Source organism: Fusarium flagelliforme, assembly GCF_020744385.1.
Source record: "Fusarium flagelliforme strain FIESC 12 MPI-CAGE-AA-0113 chromosome Unknown B0J16scaffold_3, whole genome shotgun sequence".
Classification (NCBI taxonomy): domain Eukaryota; kingdom Fungi; phylum Ascomycota; class Sordariomycetes; order Hypocreales; family Nectriaceae; genus Fusarium; species Fusarium flagelliforme.
Window position 1 is genome coordinate 1798280 of NW_025763505.1, and position 24919 is coordinate 1823198.

Consider the following 24919-nt stretch of genomic DNA (forward strand, 5'->3'; position numbering starts at 1 on the left):
AGCATGTCTACCATGGTCGAACCAGTTGAGATGATCGAACTATAGAAGGAGATCATTCTTTTCCTCTGGTTCTTATCAACAGACGGTCAATTAACTACACATTGGGAGTGTTGTCATCCAGTGTTGAAGTTCGCTTACAACTGTTCAATCTGACTCAGATCTTGTAGTCAGTATAAATAACTTCTGGTTCTTTCGAAGTATGAGATGTAGTCACTTTTGCGCCTTTCGGTTGTCAAGTGGATACAGTTCGTGTAAATGTACCTATTCAATATATGGAGATACATGGGGGCTCTTTTAAGGGTCCAACGTTCAACTCTGTTTACCCCAAACATCAGCATAGGGTAACTTTAATTGGAAATGCCACTCAAACCTACCTAATTGAAAATATTACCAGGGTTCATACTCGACATACATATAAAAGACCATACTGTAACTCAGCATCTTATCCATCTGAGCTAACTATTGTATATTTGGCTTCTAGCTCCTGAATTAAAGAACCTTCTACAATCGCAGTAGGGCGCAATTTGGCCGATCTTCGGAGTTAAGAGCGGCAATATATACGTTCCCAGAGTTGACAGATACAACCTCCAGTTCTTTCAAAAATATCGACCCTTCCTCATATAAGAATACTCATCATGGGATCTCTAGACTCTGACGCCAAATTACCATGGATCAAGACACCGTGTCTTCCGAGTCCTCAATTATCTCGTCTTACAGGATGGTACGCTACACAACCTCCCTCGTTTGAGCAGGCCGGTTAACAGTCTTCTAGTAATGTCTTTCTCAAATATGAAAATCTCCAGCCTTCAGGATCATTCAAGTCTCGTGGAATCGGGAACCTTATGACACAAGCTGCCGCAGCGGCCACGGGCCCTGTTCACTTCTACTGCTCCTCCGGTGGCAACGCTGGCTTGGCGTGCGCAACTTCTGCCATCTCGCTAGGCCAAAAGGCTACAATTGTTATTCCGACCATCATCAGCCCGCTTATGAAGGGCAAACTTCTTGATCTGGGAGTAGAAGTGCATCAGAAAGGCAAGAACTGGGCCGAGTGCGATAAGTATATGCGTTCAGAGCTGGTGGCGAAGGACCCCACGGCTGTTTATGTCCCGCCGTTTGATCATCCTCGGGTCTGGGACGGAGCAGCGACTATGGTGGATGAGATCCGGGACCAGGTCGAGGGACGTGTTGATGGTATCGTTTGCAGCGTTGGCGGAGGCGGTTTGGTCAACGGTTTGATGCAAGGCGTTGAGAGTCGTCCCTGGCTAGGCGATAAGCCAGCCGTTCTAGCCATTGAGACGGAGGGGGCCGATAGTCTCAACGCAAGTGTCGTCGCAGGCGAACACGTAACGTTGCCCGAGATGACATCGATCGCGACATCTCTCGGCGCTACGAGAGTTTCTGAACAGACATGGAAGTGGAGTCAGCATCCAACAGGGACGATGAAGAGTCTCGTAGTGTCTGATGCCGATGCTGCTATAAGTGCTGTGCGCTTCGCTGACGATGCACGCCAGCTGGTTGAGGTAGCGTGCGGCGCGGCTTTGGCAATTGCTTACCGAGGAGACTTAAGAAAGGTTCTTGGTGAGGGTTTGTCTGATGAAGAATGGAGCAAGAAGAATGTGGTATTTGTGGTTTGTGGTGGTTCTGGTGTCACGTTGAATATGTTATCTGAATATCGGGAGAAGTACTCAGGGCAATCATCCATCAAGGTCTGAGATAGATAGAAATATATAGATAACACGCGAATGTAGAATACTGATGACTAAATTTGATTGCTGTATATTCGTCTTGCGAGTGCAACTTGCTAATTCATTGTTCCTGTTGCGCCAGACTCCATTGATGCCTACCAAGGTATTTCAATTCATCTAACGTTTGTTTGCATTTCCTCTACCCTTGGCGGCTCCTTTCTCCGCCTTGGCCTGATCGACGAATTCCTTCATGATTTGATGTAAATCGGGGTTCTTTCTAGCCAGAAGTAACACGTCGTCTGTGGTCACGGTTGAGCGTCCTGCGTGGTTGCTGAAGCTCTCCAGATCCGTGGCCACATTCTCTGGTCGTAGTTAGCCAGCACTCTCTTACTTTCTCAGCTAAGAATAACGGTGACCTACCAATTTGTGTCCAGACGAGTTCTGTGAGTGCGCCGATGAATTGCGGTGTGGCGTTGCGGTTGCGACTGAGGGACTCTTCATCGACGATTTGACCGACGGCATACCACAAGGCAGCTTTGAGACGCTGTTTTGATGTTAGCTGAAGCTCAATAATTGAGTCATCATGGATTACCTCTCGGTCTTGGTCACCGGTTGTGTCAACCATTTTTGTTGAATTAGAGGTGGTGACTCTTAATGTGTAGGTGTTGAACGTGCTTAGACGCGTCGCGGGGCAATAGTGAATGAGATAGCATGCATGGCGGGGTATGAGACAGATAGCCTCACCAGCAAACAATTCATATTAACAAATAGATATCAGAAAGTAATACCTTTCTGCAGCTTGGATAGTTCAAATGGGTATAATAAATTGCATGATTCAAGGCTTCATCACAGCTCGCTGTTTCACTAACATACCTAGACAAACAGCCTTATTTTTACAACACTCCAAGGTATCCATCCATCCATGCACTAAAATGACTTGCATTGATTGCCTCACAAACCGAGGCCGTTAACGGTATTGCTTCTTAAGTTTCGGCAGTTGATTCAAACCCCTGTCCATCTCTCCTTGTCGAATCCTTGGTTTTATTTAAGTTCGTAATTAGAGACAATTGAAAACGGTTCGTCGACCAAATAATCGTCATTGGCGTTCAAGTTTTCTAGGGCGATCGGATCCGAGTTTCAAGGTGCTGGGGTTGACATCATTGCCGTAGAGAGTAGAGAGAGAACTGAGACCCTGATGATCAGCGGATGGTTTCACTTTCACTATCACTCCACCAGACTGTACTGTACAGTAGTTTCAATCTGCTGAGATAGACTAGGTTCTTAGGTCAACACGTAAATAAAGCGATTTGGTCGAGTACCTTATCTATTCTCTTCTATTCTTGAATAAAGATCAACTGACAACTCAGCCATGCTCTCTCTCTCTCTTCATGATCCTCCACTCAGAGACCCATTCAAGCCACACTGCGCCATTGACCAAGACCAACTATAAGGCTGTGCTCCCGTCCTCAGCCAATCATCATCTCTCTAGCCACACACCACACACCACACGTCGTCATCATTAAAGCTCGGTTCTGTTTAGCATCGCCACTTACAAGATGATCAGCCCAAGCTCGGCCATCTCCATTCAATCAGAATTCGACGTTTTCAATGGGACATGACCATCCTTGAATCTATTTTTTTGCTACGTAATGTGCCTTGCGCAATCTCAAGCTTCTCTTCCTCTCTTTGTCGGTGGAGTTGAAAAACCACTTAAACCACTTAAACCACCTGCTTCCTTCCTCTAATCTCATCTCATCTGAAATCAGCTTACTTTACCTTCCCCTCTCTCAAACTTATCTTACCTCTCCTCTCCTCTCCATCTACTATATCAATATCAATATTCGTATTCCTCAAAACAAAACACTCATCTCCTAAGTAATCATGGGTGCCAAGTCGGGCACTGCCCTCAAGTTCCTTCAATGGTTCATCCGCGGTGTCCAATTCGCCTGCGCAGCTCTCATCCTCGCCATCTACTCGTACTTCCTAGCAACACTTCATAACCACAACCTCAACATCAGCAATACTATCCGTGCTGTCGAAGGTATTTCTGGAGTTGCCGTTCTCTATACTGCCGCCGCTCTGCTCCTCCTGTGCTGCCTCGCCGGTCGTACTTTCTCATCTTTCCTGGCTATTATTCTGGATATCGCCTTTATCGGCGCTTTCATCTACGTTGCTGTCGCCAACAAGGGCGGTGCCAGCAGCTGCACTGGATATCTTGATACTCCTTTTGGACGAGGAAAGGCAGCTAATACTGCCGAGGGAAGTGATGGCTTCACTGCCCTGCCGAGCTACCGTACCGCTTGCAAGCTACAGTCTGCTTGTCTAGCTGTCGCCATCGTTGCCATGTAAGTTTTTAACAATGAAGTTAGCAAAATCGTTACCAAGACTAACAATAACCCAGTATCTTCTTCATCTTGTCCATTCTTACAGAGGTTGCCCTTGCCCGTCACCACCGCAAGGAGAAGCGCTTCGGTCCCGGTCCCGACAACGACTACACCTCTGGCTACGGTGCCAAGGGTGGTTTCTTGAGTCGCCTTTTCCGTCGCCGCAAGACTGCTGCCGCCGGAGAAGGTCATGATCTGCCCGAACATACTCACCCTGATCAGCTCGACACCTACCGCCAGAGTCATGCTACTGACCGCACTGCTGTCAACAACTTCCCCGATAACACCAACGCCTACAACAAGTATGACAACAACGGTTTCAGCCATCAGGACGCCAACCACGGACGTCAGGATGGCTACGGCCAGATTCACTATCCCGAGCCTGAGTATGGTGTCACTCACCCACCTGCTCGCCAGACTGAGAACCCAAACTACCGCTATGAGGACGGCGTCTACGACCCGGCTTAATTTATGCAAACCCTGGAGAGGGAAACTACCAAAAAAACGAACCTAAAAAGAACCCAGAATGATACCTGGATGGATGCTGTTCCAGAGGTAACTGTTTACTTACGAACATTCATATTTCCACATTACGATAGACGACACGGCCTAACGAGCCTATTAATGAATAATTATATGTACACTCTTTGTTCGCATGCTGGTGTCTATCGAAAGGCTATTATCTGTAGGGCAGACTGGAAGCAAATTCGCTGATTCTGGTATTCTTCTTTGCTGAATTCATATACAAACACCTAACGGATGGTGTCAACTTCTCTCAACCAAGAGTTGTCCCATGAGAACCCCTTCATTTGTACAACAATCACCAGGCTTCTCCGGGCTCCAATTCGCTAATTCCGTCATCGCCCCCTCCATCTGTCCAATTTAATTCCAGCTTCTCTAGCTCCCGAGAGAAAAAGTCTTGGTCATCGCGCATGGCCGCTCGAATATCTGGAGCTATCTTGTCCGGGTACCGTCGAACATTGAGCCAGTGGGTAAGACTCCGCAATGCTTGCTCCAAAGGAAGCGCGGCATCCACCTCGGCGTCCACGTCGCTGCCCGCAAGCCATTCGTCCTTTAGCTCTGGTCGACAGTGTAGGTAAATCGCCGTGATGACACGCATGTTGCTCTGGCGCCACTTACGGCCGCAATATGGAACTTGGTTTTTGAACAACTTGAGTGTGTAGAGGCGTAGCTCCGGCTGGGGCACTTTGAGAGACTTTCGAAGAATAGTCGACGACTTGTACTGGACAAGTAACAAGTTTCGGTGTGCTTTGTTTTTGCAAATCTTTTGCATCACTCTAAGGTAGTTGATAAGAGAGAAAAAGTTACGCCGCGAGAAGTCTGTAATGGGCTCTGTCGGTTGTGAGTTCAGAGGATAGCCGAGCTCATCAACTTCAGGCCTCGTAGAAGATGCCTGGCCATCACTGTTGGAATCTGCATCGTCGTCATGCTGTGTTGGCAGCGATCGCCGCAACTTAATTGGTGGGGGCGCTGCCTCATCGTCGCTCTCCTCTATCTCTTCATCATCTTCGTCATCTCGTGCCGCATCTGAGTTTGTCTTATCTCTGGATTGCGACAACAGGTTGCAGAAGTGGAAGAAGCTGATAACTATTAGCCAGTCTTCGTAGGTTGGAAGTGCTCCACTTACCTGTTCTCGACACGGTCCATTTTGCTGTCAACCACTTGCTGAACATCTTGATGAGCAAAGAGTTTGAGAACGAGAGGGACGTAGTTAGAGTCTAGTAGAAGTTGTGTCATGTACTCGAATTTGAGCACATCTGATTGATATTAGTCACATGCATAGTCCAGCAGTTATGCATCAAACTTACGGGAAACTCGCAGCCATTTCAATAACAGGATCAAAATTCCCGTCATGGCTTTAGAAGTGATTTCCCGCGTCCTTGCGGCGTCAACTTCTTCCAGTGTTAATTCTGGTGTTGGGGGCTTGGGGGGATTTTGCCCTGGCATTTCCTGTTGTTGCCTATTAGCTGCAGGGCCGCCGTTCATCCCAGGGTTATTTCCTCTGCCCATCGCTTGAGGTACTTGTTGAGGCTGCTGTGAGACGATTGCTGTCACATTAAGAAGAATAGGTCGCAGCAGTACTATTACAAGCGATTGAAGATGAGGTAAGGCATCGCGCTGTGATGTGTCAGTATACATCGGCTTAGGTCTCTCGCATACCTGATACTCACATAAAACTTTTCCACAGCAATAAGTCGCTGTTTGTCTCGTTCAGACAAAAGTTCTGGCCGAGGACCGAAGTCTATCTCTGGTTTAGGGGCCACTGGGTTTTTGGCCTTTTCCTCGGCCTTGGTCTCTGCCTTAATCTCTTTGAGTATCTCCTGCTCTTCTAGAGTAAGTTGGTTGAGATCCAGACCCTCGATTTCGTCGTCGTCATCTAGGTCACTATTATAGCCGCGCTCGAACTTGAGAAAGCGCTCGCGTTCTTCCCAAAGTTGACGGGTTGCCCGAGTCATCCTGACTCGTTTAGAAAATAGCTCTCCAGCCTCAAGAATAGAAGCGGGAATGTCGCTTCCCTCCCATTTTCGGCCAACGAGGGCATTGCCTGCAGGCCCCTTACCACCAGCATAGTTACTCGAGGCATCTAGAGGCGGATACATGAAAGGGAAGTTTTGATTCGTCTGGTAATTTTGTTTCTTACCTCCTTTGCCGCCCACCGCTGGTGATGGGGGTGGTGACGGGGCAGGAGTTGCAATATGTACCGGCTGGTCAAGAATTGACGTCCCCCCGTTGTGGATTTGGGGTGGTGCGGGAATGATACCATTAGCTCCGTTATTTCTCGATACTTGGCTTGAGAGAGGGGGCAGCAGAGAGGTGTTATCTGCTTCGAGAGGAATAGCTGGGCGCGGAGGCACATATGCTGGATACTTTGAGGTGATTTCTTGACGGAAGACATGGTAGTCTAAGGGTGAGGCCGTGATGGTCTTTTTATCAGCTGCCTGATTACCCATTTCGTTGGTTGCTTTTTTGATGGCTTCGAGCTCCTCGGTGCCGCCAAAAACCAATAAGATCGATTTCCAGAACAGTAAAAGTATCTAACACAGCGTGAGCATGGTCCTCCCAGATCGAAGTTCATAACTTACCTGGGTCTGAGGCATGGCGTTTTGCTCATCCCAACGTAGTTTCGAGGTTGCTGTGAACATATAATCAACCAACGAGGGGTTAAGTTCCACTGTTTGTATCAGCCATGATCAAAAACAAATTCGAGAGGAAACTCACAAAGCTTTCCGTACGTAGAAGCCATGTCTTCTGGGTCATTCAAGGTCTCTTGTATCGCGATGTACATAATAGTCATGAGGTTCAACAACTCATCTTGGGCTTCTTGGGCGCTAGTATGCTGCCCCAGAGGTTCCCCTGACCTATGATTGATTGTAAGCTTCAAATTGTATATGGTGACAAGATAACCCGCTCACTTACCATTGTACTTCGAAACTATGCCGCAGAGCTTCCCAAATGACAGGTAAGCCGTCCAAGGATGTGAGGCATTCAACCCCGGCCTTGATAGCTTGCAACTGCGAAATACTGGCGACAGATCGGCTATCCCCAGGCGTCGCATTCGACATAGCCGTGTCGTTCCAGCGTCCTAACACAAGATAGACTAATTTTCCAATCGATGCTGACCTCAATGCAGCATCGTTGGACTGCACACCCGCAATAGCCGTTTGAACAAATCGTGTCCGCGTGTCGTTGTCTGCATCATCCCATGTGTCCTGCGATCTCGCCTCATGCTGCCAGTGCCACTTAAACGCTCCCTGCGCAGCACTGAGGCGCACCCACTGGGACACCTGATAAGTGAACCATTCGTCTATCTCTTCGGCGTGGGGACCTATGTCGGTGTACTCAAAATCGTAGGCAACAGGCTCAGCACGATTAAACTCGGCCACGATATGGCGCAACTGTTGCAGAGAGAGGGAGTCGGTCGCAGGCGGTTGGTCGTTCGAGGGAGGGGGTGCCATAGGCGCGGCTGGAGGAATGCCTTGCAAGTTGTTGCGCTGAAGAGGAGGCCGTGATGTTGTTGGCGGCGCAGGAACAGGTGGCAGATCGGGTTGTTCAGCCTCACCAGGCAGATCCGCGATCTCACCAGTATCGGCGACGTCTTCTATCGGTGTATCGGGTTGGGGACCATCTTGAGCGGCCCCGGAAGGCCAAGCGTTGCTCATGGTGTCTTTCTGATGCGGTCGTGAGGTTGATCTAAACAATGCCCCGCCAAAGTCGATATCGGTTTTTTTGTTTCGGCGCTTAAGTCATCGTCATGGGAAAGAATTGCTGCTTTTGATGGTATACTGATTACCAGAAAATTGCGAGTATCTATTTCTACTGTAGCTCTGAGAATAACAGAAATGATGGATTTGTTTTGGACGTGGAGGGACTGTAGACGTGGCCTAGGTAGGTAGGTCGTGGTTATAGCATGGATGGAAGGTAAGGTACCTTGCTTAGAGGTGGAAGGTACAGCTCAGCCTTGGAGATTTCCATGGGGTCGCGCCCGCCAAAGTCCATTGGTGGACACTAGTCTAGTACCTAGTAGTAGGCAGGTACGGTCCAAAAGAATAAACAAGGGTCCCTCCCCTCCCCTCCCATTCACTCTGGTCGTCACAGTTGCCTTTTGTTAGTTCAAATTGTCTCAAGCCTCCTTACTAACAAGTTGAATGCGTAGAATCTCCAATCAATGCGAGATGAATTGAATTGATACCCCGCAAGTCTTTTTTTCTTTTTTTTTTTCTTCTTCTTCTTTCTTTTTCTCATAGAAATTGGAACTTGAAAATAATACAGTGACATTGTTAGATTCGAGTGTCACTAGTAGATTATGCTACTCAGAACCTGAATCTCCGTCCGATTCGTCGCTCTGCCCATCCTCTCCATTGGTTGTTTGCTTCTGTTCTCTCGCCTTGGCCCTCTTCCTGAGCTTCTTCAATCTGTTCATCCTCTTTTTCTTGTCCTTAATATGTTCTTCCTTTTCTGCCATTTTCTTCGCATCAGCTGCCTTCTTCTCTTCCTTCACCTTGGCCCGTTTCCTTAGTGATATTCGTTGCTTTTTCCCAGGTCTTCGTTTCCCTCTAGTCTCTTCTCCTCCTGCTTTCTCATCAGGGTTGGCTTTTCGACTAATGGTGAGTTTCGTGACCTTCCAGGGAAGCTCGAGCCCCCAAGCCCTGTCGCCTGATCTTGCAAGTACTTCGTCGCCGCTGATAGAGGCTATAGCGTATTCTTGTTTTCGTTGTGCTGGTACATTTGTCACGACGTAGTAGGATAGAGGCCGACCACTGACAAACACGCCGGTGCCTGTCGGCCCTGTGTCTTCTTCCAATACGACTTTTTGTGTCGCTGGTGCTTTGCTGAAAAGTCGAAAGGCAAACTCCTCTTCATGGTCGTCCTCCTCCGCTGACTCATTGGCGTCCACGTCCATTGTATCCTTGTCATCCGTCTCTTTTCTGCTTGCTGATTGAGACTCCTTCATGGGGGCATCTGAAGTCAGTCCCATGTCAATGTCCAAGCCCAATGATCTCGCCATTTGTGCATGCAACTTTGCACGCAGCTCAGCGTCTTGAAGCCCATCATCACTCTCATTCTCGCCATCATCTGACACATTCAGGTCCTCTCTGCGGACTCTAGTGGCCGGGTTAGTACTTATCTCTTATTACAAGGCTGTATTGTTACCTCTTTGCCTCGGGAACTTCAAACATGGTGGTTTTCCCGATCAGATCAGATGAGATATTGAGATATTGAGATGTTTGGAAATGTCCGGAGGTGGGCTTATATTATGAGCGGGTCATTGGTAATGACGACAGGCGTAGGAATAGGAAACGTTCTTGCGAATAAGACTATGTTAGTATTAAAGAGAGATGTGATGAAGAAAGAATAATATTGATAGAGCTGCTGATTGAATCAAATGCCACGCTGCTACAAGTTGTGAAGTCTGAAGACTCGCGATACAACCTAAATTTCGGCCACGGTTTTTCTTATCTTATCGCTCTGTGTAGCTAAGCCACCAAAACTGCCACACTTGGGTCTACGTCAGGCTAGTGCCAGCCAAGACGATAGTACCATACCTGTAGAAGCCGTGCAGTGCATGTGCATATATAGGATTTGGCTTTGAGCTGTCACTGACATACTCTCAGGTGGGTCAAAGAAAAACAGAGACCAAGTTAAGGGTGTCATAAAGATTAGGATAGTCTACCCTGCGCTTTAGTACCTAAGCATATCGAAGTCATTTTGTCAATAGGCTTCTGTATCCTGGTTATTGTTTGGACTGCCTGACTCTGTAGATCGAATGGCAATTAGTAGTTAACAATTGCCCATAGAAACCCTTCGGCATCTTCGGACTTCGGCATACCTCTTCACCCAACTACTAAGTTACCTAGGCATTTGTGATCCTTCCCTCGGCATTAATTAATGAGCATTACCTTCAGCTAAAACTGCCAACCAATCAAGCTCTTTCCAGCCCTTGCAGAACATCATGTCCCGCCCCTCTAATGTCTATCAACGACGCCATCTCCCACGATAGCCCTGCTTAGAGCCATAACAATGACCAGGCTGTCAGATCATCAACTTGGCATTTGGCACGAGCATGAGGGAACATGGCATCAAATGGCCCGAGCCTCGAAGAATGTATGGCAGAAACGTCACCTCTGGCCAATGGTGCGACAAAACTGTTACCTCAGTCACTTTCTACTTTGCTGTCAAGTATAAACAGCCTCAATGCCCCCGAGATCGTCGTGCAAGACTTCTGTTCCAGCATAGGAGAGTTTCGCTAGAACCTGGCGCGACGTCAAGAGGGACTATTGGTCTCATCGCAATTTCAGCCTGCACACGAATTTCCCAACGTGGCCTAATTATCAATACCAAGACAAGCAAGCCGTATACTATATTTATATATACACACACATATATATGCCTACTGCGGTAGGTTGGAACTGGCTCTACTCTACTCCATCTTTTACTCTCACAACTCCATCAGCAAACAGCTACATACAACATCATTTTGAAACAAACAAGTCGAATCAAACCATATAAGTCACGATGAGCGGATGCTGTTTCATTGCAGTTCAATTCTCTGCGGATTACTTCATCAATACATAAGGGAAATCGATCTCAGCGGCAATCTTCTCCTCGATAAGCCGCTTGACAAAACATCTCCGCCATAAGGCGAAGGGGTATAACCAACAGATATATACCCAGAACGAAAGAAGTACAAAGAAAATCAGGGAATGAGATACGCCCTTGTTTCGCCTAAACCACCGTTTAGCCCCAGCCATGCAACAGCGTCCGTCTGGAATCATGGCAGAACTAGCCGCTCTGCTTGATGAGACGTCGACTCGTTCCATTCTCGTCGTCCGCAGCGTCATTAACCTCTAATCGTCCGTCATCCGGTTTCGTGTATCAACTCTTTTCCACCATCTCGGTCCGGCCTTTTCGACCCTCGATTAATACGTCTTCATCCTCGTTCTCCTCCTCATCGCTCCGTCTACTTCCATCTCAGGTATCCAATGTTTCAAAATCAGTGCAAGCCGCCCAGTTCAGATTGCCAACACCATCCGTCATAAAATAGAAAGAAAGAAAAACTCCTGTGGGTATTTTACAAGCTCACTGACGAACGAACCAAGCGTTCCACCAGTCAGTGGTCTTCATGCTGATCGTAGGGCTAATATCCTATGATGTCAACTTTTCATATATCGTCGAGTACAAGGTTCGAAGAAGAGACGCAGAAGTCTAATTGCCATTCCAGGAATATTGATGCATGGCATCAAAGGACCCTCGCTGAGCCCCGTTATAGACTGATGCAGGCTGCGGTTGGCTCGACTCTGCCTTTGTTGGGGACGTTCCAGCCGTTGTATTCTTATACTCGTCCTGAGGAAAGGGGTATGGTCGCGTTTCGTTGCTGGCATATGCCAGATTTGTGTTGTGCTCTCCAGCTGCCGATGTCCAGGTATGCGGGGGCGCATAGTACTCCCTGGCAGGCACCGAAGGTGGGCCAGATGTTTCTGAACTGTAGCTTGGCTGCGCAACCTCGCTAGGACTTGGGTGAACAGGAGCATAAGGTGTGTATCGGTATTCCGGAGAAGCTTCGTTATTCGCTACTGAACCAGCACTCCTTATCGAAGGATGGCTCATGTGTCGGGGGCTTTTCAACGGTCTCGGGTTATCGACGTAACGAGGGATGTTCATTGCCTGCTCATGGCCGCCAAGCGGAGTTGTCTGTATCGAAAGTTGCGGAGGGGCAGTCGTCGTCTGCATGTAGGTGTATTGTGACCGAACTGGTGGGTGCTCCGAATCATTGGTTACCATGGAAAGGGGTACAGGAGGTTCCATTGATGATTGAATAGGCATTCCTTGTGATTCAGCCGGGAAACTGGCAGTGCCTGCCAAAGGACCCATCGTTGCTGATGGGTAGTTCTCTGCGCCAGATGTTGGAACATGGCCTATTGGCACCTGAGTAGGAGGGGTCCCCCAAGTTGGATACGAGCTATCATGTCAGTCAGCAAGGTTCACCTGTAAGTCGCATCGATTTAGGCCTGGGCAATGCCGGGATGAAGCTTCGCCCTCCCTCTATCGAATCTTTCGGCGAACTCACTTGGATCGTATTGGGCCCAACTGGGTACCAGGGATTTTAGGCGCATTAAAAGTAAAAGCAGTCCGTGGAAGCTGGGCATCGACGCCTCTTGGCTTTGTTTCTTGATGTTTTGCGCTCAAAGGTCCGGCCACAACACCCAACCCTGTCTCCACAAGGGCTTGTCCACGGGAACCAGCACTTGATCCGAGCAGGGGGATTTCCTTCCGGGCCTGGAAGTTGCGGGGGCTTCGACCTCGCACAACAATAGGGGCCGTTGTTGATTCTGTAAGAACGGTCTTGTTACCGTTGGCCAGTGTTCCTACCACCTTCAGATGCAGCACAAAGTGTTGCTGAAGCTCCTTTCGGCGGCCGTTGTTGGCGGTTGCACTGTAATTGTATTAGTAGGTTCCAAAAAAAAAACCAACTTGACCAATATCCATACATTCTAAATTGCAGTCGACGCCAGCCAATTGGATACACAGCATACTCGCCATCTGATTCAGTTCCGTCGTCTTGGAAAGGAATCAGGGGTAACGATTGTGGTTCCTGGTCTGGGCTCTGGTTTGTCTCCGGAGAGTTCGGTGGAGGGGTCTTCCACGGGATAACAATCAATCGCACAGGGTTGCCATCGACCGACTCAATGGCAGAGATGGTAACTTCCATGTTGCTGACTGCAACGGTCTCTCCTGATTCTGTAATCACGGAAAGTTGACCACGTGGAGTGACAAGAGTACCGCTGATCTGGAATAGATTCCTTCGGTAACAGGTTAGTTCAGGCTGCCTGAGTGAACCATCTGATGTGTTTGCGGGCATCTCAGAAAGGAAGAACATCCCATGCAGCTGAGCTGATAGTTCAAGTTGCTGCATGCGACCTTGTTGGTCGACAATCGTGTGCTTGTCCTGCGTTCTCTTAAAGGCCAACAACTTGTGCTCGTGGCTGGCCGTCATCTTAGAGCTGTCGTCGCGAAGGTCCTGGACAATCTCCTGGTAGGCAGGCGGCTCTGCTTCAGAAAATGATCTCTTGAGGGTAGGGTAGCCATGGTGAGGGACGATTTCTGGGTGTGTAGGTCTGTCGTATGCTTCTTGATCGTCCTGGGGATATCGACTGTAGGGGTAAGAGTGTTGCTCCATCTCGTTATGGTTACTGCCAGTTCTTCCGGGTAGAGGTGATGAAGTCGACGGCATGGGATCCGCCACGCGCCCAGGTATGTGTACTGAGCCCCCATAACTTGACCACATACTCGAATGTCCTGGGTGTCCTCTTAAGTCTGCCATAGTGGCCGGGTATGCCGCTGCGGTTGTCATGAGAGCATAACCTATTCAAACAGTCACCTTCTCAGCCAGACCGAACTGCCTGGTATGACCCGTCACTAGTAACGTGGTCCTGAGAACATAAACCTCGAAACAGAACAAGTCAAGTAGCGAGTGTCGAGATAAAGAAACACACAGAATGTGTTTGGCGCAAGTTGAGATGAAAAGCGAAAGAAAAACACGATACAGTATCCAAGACCCGGGGGAGTGATATTCGAGGTTGAAGGTGCAAGTGTGTACTTGTATATGGAAATGGATGGCGGCCAGAGGAACGGCAGATGATGGAGGGGAGTGTTTAGTACAACACCCGGCACTGTCTCCAGGGTGGAGACCGACTTTGACGGGGGGATGTTTCGAGGTCCAGGCACAGGGACTTGGGTCAGTGCTGTTGACAGGACCTGGTGTCAACTCCGGAGAGGGTTCTGATCAGGAGCTCTCGCTCAAGAAGGACGGGTCATGAATGCCAGTGGACTAGGAGACCACTTCAGCGCATGCGGCCGTTCTTGGAAGGAGGATGGGAGTGGAGGGGCGGATCTGAGAAACAAATACAGCCTGTTGTGATATTGGAGGCTGATTTTATGCAAATACTTTGATGGTAATGGGGGTGCCTGGACTTCTTCATCCAGTGTAATAATCCGTAGGACGATATAACAGCCGTAAATAAGACTTGAGCATAGGTAGAGAACGTGCGCGGTTAACGACGAGCTTCGTTGTACGCTGCTTTGGGGGTAGAAACAGGCCCGATGAGTATAGATGGAGCGTACAATGGGACTAGGACGAAGCTATACTATGCGCCAAACACTATTTGATATGTTCTAAAGGAACCGTAAACTGCCGGATACTGGCAGGTTAACAGAAGTTGAATACATGACCGACGGGCTTTTGGGAGAGAACCAGGGCCTTGACGCGAGGGTAAGAGAAGACATCCCAGACACGCCCCAGCACGCAGTCCCTTGCCATGCCATCCCCTCGTCAGCGTCTACCGAGGGGTTCGAGAACATCCCTGCTCGAAAAGCCAGTTAAGAGAAGGGCTATGTACTGTTGACAAGTCATGACGCTAAAGTTTGGATAAGAACATGGCATGTGTAGCGCAAGGTCCCACGTACTAGTTACCCCATCCATGCCGGTTGGGATGAGATGGATAGAAACTGACGAGGAAATGGGTCGAGCGGGGACACGGGGACTATCTCTGAGGGCCCGGCAGCCCCCTCCCTCCTCAATCAAGCTGGCCTATTGATGGCCAATCCCGAGCTCTGATGTCTGACCGGGGCATATTGATTCTGAGAGAAGAATCCTCCGACGTGTGGTGAAGGTTGCTGGCCCGCAAATTTCTAGAAAACCGTTGGACAGAGTTGCCAATGGGGCAACTCACAAAAGCAGGGAGGCGAGGAAACAGAGGAAAACTCAGGTTTGAAGAGTTTTGCTATTGACCAGGGTTTGCCTGCCTGCGTGAAGGAGATTTCCACCCATGGGCATCATGATCAGGTCGTGGTTATGATGCGTTGCGCGTTGGCAAGCACAAGTGGCCCTGGAACACCATTAATACAGGGCGTTATCGGGCAGAAGCGACTGAGGTGCCTACAATTCATCGTCAACTCGGTGAACAGTTGAATGGAGGCCCGGCCACAAGCCGGAGCAGCTCTGATTTTGAGCACGATCCGTTTTGGGATCGACTCGGGAGATGAGAGAATGGAGTACCTTCTTGGTCTGGCAAAAGAGACAGCTTAGCTTATGCTTACTCAAACCTTTTTAGCGGAGGCAGACGGAGAAGGTGGAGTGAACGGCGCGGCCCCGGCACAACCATTGAGCTCTCCATCATTGCATCAACCATTCTCAGCAGTGTCAGTAGCAGGGGCGGGCGCGCGCTACTTGCATATTGTGGCATTACGACAAGCAGCAATGCTGTATGTATGTATGCACGCACGCACGCACGCACACATGTACGTAGGTATGTATACAGTACAGTGTCGAAAGCCCTGCAGTAATGACAGCAGGCGACCTGGAGAAGATAGCGCGAACCACAGGCCCATGAGCTAACCAAGGATGTCCATGCGGTGGCCTGTGTTGTAAAGTGTATATTAATTGTCTGCGAGCGAGGCGACCATCATCAGGCTTGGATATGCTTGTGCCGCATAATACTGGAATTGAATTTGGCCGAACGTGCGGAGAAGCTTGCTCCGGCATGCAGCCTTGTGTTTGAATGAGATTCAGGATTGTAGCTGGCATATTCTGTAGTGGGCGTTTGTTCCAGTCCAAGAACAAGATTGTGGCTACATGTGCTGAGCCATGTGGCTTTTAGACTGGACCGCCATTCCATTTCCCTGGATTTCATGATCCTTGCTGGTAAGACAGAGTAAACGTGCCCGATGTTCATCATGACGAAGATGATTACGGCGTTCGCGGAGCATTGCGCAGAGACACGTAGAGGCAAGGAACTGCAACAGGGTCTTTCAAGAGCTGTCACGACTCAGCAATTGCCGTCATAGGTTCTATGGTCAAGCTTTCTGTGGCTCTTCTCGTGGAGACGCGCGAGGGGAAGAATGCGCAAGGTTCAAAATGGACGCCCATTTGGAGATGGCTTCAAAGACGCGCCGTTGCATCAATGTCTCGCGATATCGTTGGTTGGTTTGTTGGTGGAGAAAAGGATATCAGAACGAACAAGGTCCAGGTCTAAGAAAGATGAGACAAGGGCACAAGGAAGGATGTTGGGTGGGGTACATGATGGCTCTTGCTTTCTGCTCTGGACGAAGCAAGGAGATGTACAGTACTGTACGAGGAGAAAGTGCGACCAGGGTATGCACCACTAATAAGCAAGATTGATGCACTAGAGACGCAAAAATGCCAGAAGCGAGCCAGGAAAAGACAAGAGCGGACGGGGCCGTGCCCCTTCCCAACGGCCGCCCTCAACGGCTATCCCCACAGTACGAGCACAGTAGGGTTCGTATCTCCAACACTGGTTATCCGTCTACAGATACCACATCGCTCGATTCGAAGCCCTCCACGGCTGCTGGCTCCTGGCTGTGTCCAGACTTCCACTGTACCTACCACAGTACAGTACTGCACAGCTACTACTTTCGCCTCCTTCAGGTTTCGCATGTCATGCACGCAGAGCATAATACAGAAACCTAATCAGTCGCGGGTGTGGCATCCTAATCGCGTGTTATTGTCGTCACGATGCCACCAGGGGCGGCTACCATACCCATGGCCTTTGTTCGATGAGTTATACCTAATACTGCAGAGGTTCAATATCAAGGGTAAATATCGGGGCATCTTTCAAACACCTAGCTAGGCCTTGCCGAAGCGAGACTCAACCCATTTCCATCCCTAGACGACTATTCATGGATTGGGGTTGAAGGCGCGGAAGCGTAACACGTTAGTTAGCCTTGATTCTCTTTCACCACTATTCTGATTTTTGACCAGGGGAAACAGGACAAGATAGAGCCGAGTCGAGACCAAACAATCAGCGCCAGGCCTGAAACGACCAATCTGTACAAGTTCTATCCTCTAAGCTATAATCCAGGATTCGTGATCACGAAGAGAATAGGGCCCGCTTGTTGTCTGTTGGGGTTCGCTTCGACGTTGATTTGGGAGCTCTTCAATACATACGACAAGGATAACCATATCTAACATAGCACAGGACAGGACATAAAGCACGTCCACTACGCATCCACATAGCCAATGTCTAAATCCGCACAGACTGGAGCACATCCGCATATGCTCTGGCGTGCAGCTCGTTACTCTCACATGCCTTGTGGAGGATTGCTTCCCGTGCTCGATCGGAGATAGAAATGGTCGGTCACTCTCTTGCTAAGTTGCTGAGTGGCTGGGCTCGGTCAGTGACCTGGCGTACTGTACATAGGTACTACAGAGTGCTGTCGAATATTTGCAAGCTCGACGATGAACGCTATGTATACTATTAGAGCGTTGCCGTTCAATACGGATACATCTCGATAATAATACACAAAATCCCAGCTTAGACAGGGAAACGGCTTTCACCGGTGAACTGTTCCTCCTGAGACACACGCCCAGACGCCATCTCAACGGTAGCTCCTCGTCTCCAAGTACCCTGTCCCGCCGCCAATCAGTCGATGTAACCATCCAAGATGGCCACGGCGATTTTTGAGATCTGGCAGCTCATTGTGTCTGTTGGCTTGAGAGTAAGATCGAATAGGAGTCTTGAACTAGATTGTTCACCTGCCAAGTGTGAGGGGCATTCCTGATGTCGCAATCTACAGCAAAACCTGCCGAGAGAGGAAGGATTGTTTGTTGACGAAAGACTGCCTACGGACACGATACTATTACTTGGGACAACAAGCGTGCTTTGGTTGAACTTCAACTCGGTGTATCCGTATTTCCAGATTCAAGCAATTTCGATAATCAAGCCATGGCAAATGATAACCAGTACGCGAAATGTAAAGCAATATGCAGGATCTTCGAACAAAGGGGCCGATACTACGAATTGGGAGACTATTCTGGCAATGTGGAGTAGACTCTGCCCGAAATTATGTTTCGCACATCCATGATCTTAACAGACGGGTATTAAGATACTATCAGCATGCTCTAGCACAATTTGAACCGTCGGGCAATCTATCAATCGTTTGATTGGTCACTTGGCATGGTCGCTAAAACGGCGCTGCAGGTGCATGCGTCAAGATGCAGTACAATACTGCATGTACATTGACTACATCCATGCGCAAACACCAGAATCATCGTTTGGGTACCCGCCCACAGCATGTGTCACTACGATGAAAGTCGAGTGTCTCTCAACATGCCATGGCCCCCTAGATATCCCTCAAGAGAAGCAGAAGAAGCAGTATCAGAATGTTTCATCAACGTGGCCGTTAGTTCGGTGGGACGGGATGGACGGACACCGATGACATTGACAGGTTCCTCAAACGCATCGTAACCTCACACGTTGCAACGCGCCAGCAGATCGCGGCAGTTGAACACCCACAGCGCCATGAGCTCAGAGAGCTGAGTCGATTGGCTTCCCCTGCTGGCATTCGGTTTTAGCGTTGTCCACGATGGCTACCGATGGGTCCCGCCCCCTGCTGTCTCAAAGACGAAGTTCCACATCTCTCCGGGTTTAGGGTCAATGAAGCAATTGGCGTGGCTTGGGCTGGCTAGGGCCCTGCTTCTCCGGCCGGTAGTCCCTTTTGGGATACTGATCGTCCTGCAGCGACCCTGACTGGGAGACACTTGACTTACTTTGGGCAATGGCTCAATATTCCTTGACCTGGCCTGGTTGCGTTGTTGAATTGTACATACATACAAACGCCGATCGAAAACCGGCTCTTGATCACGTTTGTTTGAATGCGGAAAGCGATTCATCTCGGAACCATGTAATCGATGCACATCGACCGATGGAGTATCATTCCCCTTAATGACCCAAGTTTACGAGTCAATGCGCATGAAGTTGATGAAAGTCGGCGAGATGAGTTTCTATTAACTCTTGTGCAGAGTTCAGCCTTGTTCCTTTCCCCAGTTAGTAGCACACATTCCTTGCGAATCCCTGAACTGGGACGGATTCTCATTCAAGTTGCGAGTTTTCATTTCCGAACGTCGACCGAATGAATAGTATTGTCGCATTGGCAGAATGTATTGTGATTTGGTTACGAACAGGCTCGTTTGTTCTCAGGGTGCCTACTAACCTAGCATAAACTTACAAGGCTTGCCAATCTCATGGAAGAGACTTGACTTTTCATGCAACAAACCAGGGTCCAGATATCTGAAGGAACAAGAAACACTCAGGCAATGAAACGAAACATTATGTGCATAGATACTAGGTAAGGTTGGCCGTCACCCCAGCCACCGATCGTCACTTCTGTTGAGCCAACGAGCCTTGCGAGCCTAGGCCCTAGAGCCTAAGATCCTTGAACAACCCAGTCTACAATACGATTCTAACTGACTACGGATACGTACTCACCCATCGGACTTCTCAAGTAATACCTGCGAGTTGCACAATACAATTTCTATCTATGCGGTCCTTTCGTGGGGCGAGTACATCCGGGCCTTATCGACATCAGGCCATTTAGACCAGACGCTTGGATCAGAACGTTGCTTCTACTGCACATATACAGAGGATACAAACGCACGCTAGTTCATCGTCATTTCCCATGCGAATCTTGCGAAGCTGCTTTCCAGAGGGAAAGGGATCCTTGCCGCTGTACTTGGCCCACAAACTTGCCGAACGTTTGTGCCACAAAATTCCTCGTCATTTCCAGCGCGATATGTCCAAATACGAAAATACCTACGTACTTTGAAGGGAATCCATTCCTTGGTTAGTAGTATACCGTACCTGCATCGATCATTCTACTCGGCACGTTGACGTGGTATCGTGAACTCAGCCCTACCGTTCTTAGGTCAAGGCACATCTGTTTCGCGGTGCACTTGCGGCTCCTGATGTCCAAGATCCGGTAGCATTGGAGCATTGCGCAGTGGATGATCAACGCGACGTCTTCAGTAAGCCTAAGAAATTCCCCGGCAGACAGCTCAAGGCAAGGACATGACACGAGCTGAGTTCAGTGAGCATACGCCGGTCCACTGCAGCAATATGCGTCCAGCTGGGCGAGAAACTAAGGGCGTGGGTGAGAGCGCCCACATAGAACGTTTAATTGCGTTGCGACAAGGACAGAGCAGCAGCCGTGCACGTCTTGAAGGGTCCGACCCTACAACAAGAACAAGGGTATGCAGAGATACGTACCAAGCCAGCCAGCCAGTCTGTCCCATTTGCCCACCAACTCAGTAGGAACGAATGCTATTCCCCCAAAGACTAGATGAGGATCAGCTCTTCCCCAGAACCAGAACCCAGGAGCGAGATTGCTGGATATTGCAATTTCTAGTGGTTGCTTAGTAGTTATTTCCTAAGCAAATCCAGCAGATATGAAACATCATATGCTTCTTGATACGGTTTACTTGTCCGGAACCGAACTACCCGTCCGAAGCAACCTTAACAGTAGCGCCCGCGTTCTGCAACTGTCGGCCCAGACCAAGTCACCAATGGTATTCAATCTCATCTCAGTCTTGGTTAATGAGATACAATAGTGCCCGTGTGTATGCATAGTCGAGAGCGTGCGCGTGCTCATGCAATGCGAGGCGACGCGATAGTTATGGGCATACCTGTAAGTTGCAGTATTTGCATCCCTGCGAGCCATAAAGTTTCGACGCAGTGAGCAACCAAGCACCATGAGCGGCGATGTGAACGGCATCTGGTCCAAGAGAATTCAAACGATATCGTTGGCAGGGCTTCCGGCGGCTTTCCTCCAAGTATCAACCACTAATGCCAATCTGACACTCGTACATGTATCCCTGCACCCATCTTGTCTATCAATCGCAATGTGATTCAGTGCAACACCACGTGAAAGACACTTGTGCCTTGCCCTCGCGTTAGGCTGAGGACCTTCTGTCCATCGGAGCAGTGCCCGCGTAGGAGGGTGTCGTTCTATTTGGCACCAAGCCAATAGGTTATCATGGCCGAACACGGTACCTTCAACCCGATCCAATGTCTAGTTTCCAGACACTGTTTAGGTTTGTGCTCTGACCTCTGGGATCCAGAAGAGTGCAGGTCTAGTTTACCTCTTTGCTTTCTTCGCAGTCCGGGCTGACCGCGTTAACCTTGGCTTCACTTTCTCATCATTCATTGAACAGACCTGGCAATACCAAGGCCTACTGTACATACATGGTCGGCCTTGAGGCTAGGATACCTGCACGAGGGCCCGTATCTTCAAGGGTTACAGTGTCGATCGGCCAGCCAGCATAAGAGAATACGGTATGAGTAAAGTCATACATTGGTCAGCATGTGCCGTCCAACAAAAAGTACGTAGTATGGACTTCGAAACCAGTATGTACTGTAGACTACTGGGGATGCTGATTCCTGGGCCAGTCAAGCTGGCTAGGATCAGGGTCGTCTGCCGAGTGATAATCCCGACTGGCGGTCTACTCAACGTTACCTCTCGATCCCCATAGAGGTGGAGGAGCCTACGCCTACATTCGGTATTTGACGAAGTATCATGGTCCTCTTTTGACAATCGGAGCATTTTCCACAAGCCTAAATGAGCTCTTCTAATTAGAAGTACTAGAGACACGGCCACGTAGAGTACAGCAGATCGTTAAGTACTTTAAGGACAAATTAAAGCATGTAACCTCACTCGCCTTTCCAACGGCTTTTCTAACGGGTAGCAATTACCGTAGCGGAGTCCAGGTTTTGATACCGATGCCTCCTTGATGCTTGACACCTGGATTGTAGAAACGTCGAGTCTTGAGGGAGGGCACCAACATGCCTGATTCAGGCAACTAACTACCATGGTCGTGGCAAAGTGGACTTGAGACTCGTGACAGCACAGGTAAGCAGATTATCATCGTGGGAAGTGGTTGACATCATCCGGAAATCTTGGTTCATACAGTAGATCGTGCATGCATTCGCTACGTACTATCTATAATGAAATAACATTTGTATTTGTTGCGGAGCCGCACAATGCCGAATCATGATCGTGAAGCCATTCTTTGCCGCTGTCATCGAATAATCCAATTGCCGTCTTCCTCGTCTGAGTCACCTTCAACAAGATCTTCCTCGTCGTTGAGAGCCATCTGCACGAACCGGCGAACCCACGCTTCCTGTGCCGCATCAAGACCGGCTTGGTTATTCTCATCCTGGCCCTGGCCCTGACCCTGAGCCGGCTGTGGTTGTCGCTGGTTTGCTCGCTGACGGTTAGCAGCTCCTCCACCACGAGGCTGCCCTCCTCCTCTGCCTCTGACTGCCGCTCCTCCTCTCCCAGCCCCTCTTACGCCGCGTCCTCGAGCCGCTGCGCCTCGTGGAGGACCGTGATGCCCGCGACCCGCTGGCTGTTGCGGTGCATCGGGGGCAGCTGGGGGAATGGCTCTACGGCCGTCTCGAGCTTGGTTGTCAACAAGCCGGATTACGAGGGGTCCCTCACGGGCTATCTCTATGCCCTGGCCTTGACCTTGACCTTGGCCGCCCAGCTGTCTATCGTTGTCACGGGCGCCGAGGGCCTCCCCGTCCTCCTCGCCATCGCTATCGGACTCGATGACTTCTGGCAGAAGCTCAATATCGTTTATTGCCGGGGGAGGATTCGCTCCCGGGCCAGGACCGCCAACGAACCCCAAGCCGACGTCGTCGCCATCACCCCCTTCAAGCTCCCATAGCCGCATATAACAAGAAGTAACTTTTCCGCCGGCCAGCTGGTTATAGTGCTGGTAAGGATTCACGGGATCGAGCCATGAGGAACATAGATAGCAGAAGTGCGTGTCACATCGTGAGCAAATCATATGGTTGCAGCCGTGTGTCTTTTGTGCAGGGGCGTTGCATGTTGGACATGGACTCGTGTGAAGCTGGAGATACTCAAGCGAAGCCTTTTCTTCCTCGCTGAGTTCCCCCTTGTCACGCCGTGGTGCACAGCGAACAAACTCTCCGTGCCATGACTGGTAGCATTGGCCACAGAAAGCAAAGCCGCAGTCTTCGCAGATGGCCAGGAGGTCGGCTTTGTTGAATCTGTCCTTGTTGTTCTTTTTCTTCTTGGTCGTCGTCTCGGCTTCGCCATTTCCCCTTTCCTGCTCCTCTTTACCTGATTCGGCATCAGACGTCTCGGCAAAGTCCAGACCTTCTGGTTTCTTGTGACGTTTAGACCGGGCTGCTCCGTTGCACCACTGCCGTGGGCAGTATATTGTGTTTTTATCAGACTCCAACTCTGTCTTATACTTGAGAGTGACGTAGCGCTTGACCATGTCCTCAGAGAGACCAATCTGGAGAAGCTCACTAGGGCTGACAGCAACTTTGCTCTTCTTAAGTTCTCTAGCCGTTGCTCGTTCCTTGGCGCAGTTGGGACTTAAACACCGAACGGTAGATAAGTTGCCCTCGTTTATAGCGTCGTTGTAAAAGTCCTGTAAGCACTGAATGCAGAATATATGGCCACAGTCGAGCATTTTATGACATTTGGTGCCCTTCTTGGGATCTGATCATGTTAATTGGGGTTCAGGGGTGGGTTGTAAAGCTCATACCTAGGCAGACACCACAGTCAAAGGTCTCTTTTTCAAAGGCTGTCTTTTTGGCTTTGATGTCGTGATCCAGCACAGCGAGTTTATGTTCGGAATCGACCTGGAGGGTCCCCTCTGGACTAATAGTTCCAAAGACATCCTCAGCGGCGTGTTGAATATGGTCGATATAAGTGAATGCAACCATATCACGACCGATCTCATCCCATAACCGCGGCCCGTCATCCTCAAGTCTCTTGATCGTTTCCCCCGTTAACCACTGTGGCGTTGTCGATATCTTGATCTCCGGTGGTACGTCTACAGGGTAACCCTCGGGCAGGCGAACTTTCAACCGTAGAGACGGAAGGTATGAGACTTCGAGGGAATCCACTTCCGGCTGAGCATTCTCAACAGCTTGGACAGGCGTCGTGAGTCCAGGATGGGCTGGCGCAGATGGTGCTGGAAAGGTAACAGTCACCGGAGCAGCAGGCTCAACAGGGAGATCTATCTCAAATGCGAAGGGGTCTTCTGAGTCGGGACGACGGATCTCAGGAAAGATAGCTTCAAGGGAGCCAAGCTCCATGTAACGAGGATCATCGCTTTCGTCCATATCTGCTATGGATATTCGTATTGTTAACGATATGAGCGCTCATCCTCTGGTGGCGCAAAGTAGAAAATGCACTTGAGCAAATGCCTTTGGGGAGTGGCAAAGCTGAGTAAGTAAGTTATGTTAAATATCAAGGGCTCTTGAGAAGAAACCAGCCCTTAGTCATGAGTTTTTGCTAGGCCTCCATCGTCGTGGCCGTATCGCTATCTCTCTCTCTGTGTTCTTCCTTTTAACAAGACTCCAACATGAGGTGCTTCTTTTGGTGGAGGAGCTTTATGCAAAGAGGGGCGAGGGCTTTAGAAGATGGTGCCCAAAGACTTGCAAGATAGGGTTATCCCGGAACAAATGAGCGATTACAAATGAGTACCGAGAGATGAAG

The 24919-nt window shown here is 49.4% G+C and overlaps 7 protein-coding genes across 7 annotated transcripts; 2 read left to right on the forward strand and 5 right to left on the reverse strand.

Moving 5' to 3' along the window:
• The first annotated feature begins 603 nt into the window (after positions 1–603).
• B0J16DRAFT_337510 (tryptophan synthase beta subunit-like PLP-dependent enzyme) lies at positions 604–1758 on the forward strand. Its single transcript, XM_046127358.1, has 2 exons — positions 604–721; positions 773–1758. Exons 1-2 carry the CDS (start codon positions 636–638, stop codon positions 1710–1712), a joined length of 1026 nt encoding a protein of 341 aa, XP_045984492.1. The 5' UTR covers positions 604–635; the 3' UTR covers positions 1713–1758.
• B0J16DRAFT_370518 (kinetochore component CENP-S-domain-containing protein) lies at positions 1759–2515 on the reverse strand. The gene is made up of 3 exons (XM_046130365.1): positions 2278–2515; positions 2106–2229; positions 1759–2047 (listed from the first exon to the last, which is right to left on the reverse strand). Exons 1-3 carry the CDS (start codon positions 2308–2310, stop codon positions 1863–1865), a joined length of 342 nt encoding a protein of 113 aa, XP_045984493.1. The 5' UTR covers positions 2311–2515; the 3' UTR covers positions 1759–1862.
• A 962-nt stretch (positions 2516–3477) lies between these two features.
• On the forward strand, positions 3478–4713 carry B0J16DRAFT_97132 (uncharacterized protein). Its single transcript, XM_046134770.1, has 2 exons — positions 3478–4030; positions 4087–4713. The coding sequence occupies exons 1-2, from the start codon at positions 3567–3569 to the stop codon at positions 4535–4537; spliced, it is 915 nt and encodes a 304-aa protein (XP_045984494.1). The 5' UTR covers positions 3478–3566; the 3' UTR covers positions 4538–4713.
• Positions 4714–4736: 23 nt separating this feature from the next.
• On the reverse strand, positions 4737–8514 carry B0J16DRAFT_97136 (uncharacterized protein). Its single transcript, XM_046134771.1, has 7 exons — positions 7508–8514; positions 7310–7449; positions 7174–7262; positions 6262–7125; positions 5899–6208; positions 5718–5847; positions 4737–5670 (listed from the first exon to the last, which is right to left on the reverse strand). Exons 1-7 carry the CDS (start codon positions 8248–8250, stop codon positions 4890–4892), a joined length of 3057 nt encoding a protein of 1018 aa, XP_045984495.1. The 5' UTR covers positions 8251–8514; the 3' UTR covers positions 4737–4889.
• Positions 8515–8705: 191 nt separating this feature from the next.
• On the reverse strand, positions 8706–10214 carry B0J16DRAFT_370520 (uncharacterized protein). The gene is made up of 2 exons (XM_046130366.1): positions 9743–10214; positions 8706–9693 (listed from the first exon to the last, which is right to left on the reverse strand). The coding sequence occupies exons 1-2, from the start codon at positions 9766–9768 to the stop codon at positions 8898–8900; spliced, it is 822 nt and encodes a 273-aa protein (XP_045984496.1). The 5' UTR covers positions 9769–10214; the 3' UTR covers positions 8706–8897.
• Positions 10215–11794: 1580 nt separating this feature from the next.
• On the reverse strand, positions 11795–13910 carry B0J16DRAFT_318243 (uncharacterized protein; the record flags this gene model as incomplete). Its single annotated transcript, XM_046125435.1, has 3 exons — positions 11795–12548; positions 12657–13022; positions 13078–13910. The coding sequence occupies 3 exons, from the start codon at positions 13908–13910 to the stop codon at positions 11795–11797; spliced, it is 1953 nt and encodes a 650-aa protein (XP_045984497.1).
• Positions 13911–22325: 8415 nt separating this feature from the next.
• Positions 22326–24728, reverse strand: B0J16DRAFT_97230 (RWD domain-containing protein). Its single transcript, XM_046134773.1, has 2 exons — positions 23961–24728; positions 22326–23914 (listed from the first exon to the last, which is right to left on the reverse strand). Exons 1-2 carry the CDS (start codon positions 24541–24543, stop codon positions 22458–22460), a joined length of 2040 nt encoding a protein of 679 aa, XP_045984498.1. The 5' UTR covers positions 24544–24728; the 3' UTR covers positions 22326–22457.
• Positions 24729–24919: the final 191 nt, after the last annotated feature.

Excerpts from the sequence above, each read along its gene's own strand:
- B0J16DRAFT_337510 (XM_046127358.1), top strand. The coding sequence starts at position 636 with ATGGGATCTCTAGACTCTGACGCCAAATTACCATGGATCAAGACACCG. Across the intron at positions 722-772 it reads TTATCTCGTCTTACAGGATG|TAATGTCTTTCTCAAATATG; the intron begins GTACGCTACACA and ends ACAGTCTTCTAG.
- B0J16DRAFT_370518 (XM_046130365.1), bottom strand. The coding sequence starts at position 2,310 with ATGGTTGACACAACCGGTGACCAAGACCGAGAG. Across the intron at positions 2,230-2,277 it reads CCGGTGACCAAGACCGAGAG|CGTCTCAAAGCTGCCTTGTG; the intron begins GTAATCCATGAT and ends ACATCAAAACAG. Across the intron at positions 2,048-2,105 it reads ACTCGTCTGGACACAAATTG|AGAATGTGGCCACGGATCTG; the intron begins GTAGGTCACCGT and ends AACTACGACCAG.
- B0J16DRAFT_97132 (XM_046134770.1), top strand. The coding sequence starts at position 3,567 with ATGGGTGCCAAGTCGGGCACTGCCCTCAAGTTCCTTCAATGGTTCATC. Across the intron at positions 4,031-4,086 it reads GCTGTCGCCATCGTTGCCAT|TATCTTCTTCATCTTGTCCA; the intron begins GTAAGTTTTTAA and ends ACAATAACCCAG.
- B0J16DRAFT_97136 (XM_046134771.1), bottom strand. The coding sequence starts at position 8,250 with ATGAGCAACGCTTGGCCTTCCGGGGCCGCTCAAGATGGTCCCCAACCC. Across the intron at positions 7,263-7,309 it reads TTCTACGTACGGAAAGCTTT|TGGAACTTAACCCCTCGTTG; the intron begins GTGAGTTTCCTC and ends TGATACAAACAG. Across the intron at positions 5,848-5,898 it reads GAAATGGCTGCGAGTTTCCC|ATGTGCTCAAATTCGAGTAC; the intron begins GTAAGTTTGATG and ends AATATCAATCAG.
- B0J16DRAFT_370520 (XM_046130366.1), bottom strand. The coding sequence starts at position 9,768 with ATGTTTGAAGTTCCCGAGGCAAAGAG. Across the intron at positions 9,694-9,742 it reads GAAGTTCCCGAGGCAAAGAG|AGTCCGCAGAGAGGACCTGA; the intron begins GTAACAATACAG and ends CCCGGCCACTAG.
- B0J16DRAFT_97230 (XM_046134773.1), bottom strand. The coding sequence starts at position 24,543 with ATGGACGAAAGCGATGATCCTCGTTACATGGAGCTTGGCTCCCTTGAA. Across the intron at positions 23,915-23,960 it reads TGACTGTGGTGTCTGCCTAG|ATCCCAAGAAGGGCACCAAA; the intron begins GTATGAGCTTTA and ends TAACATGATCAG.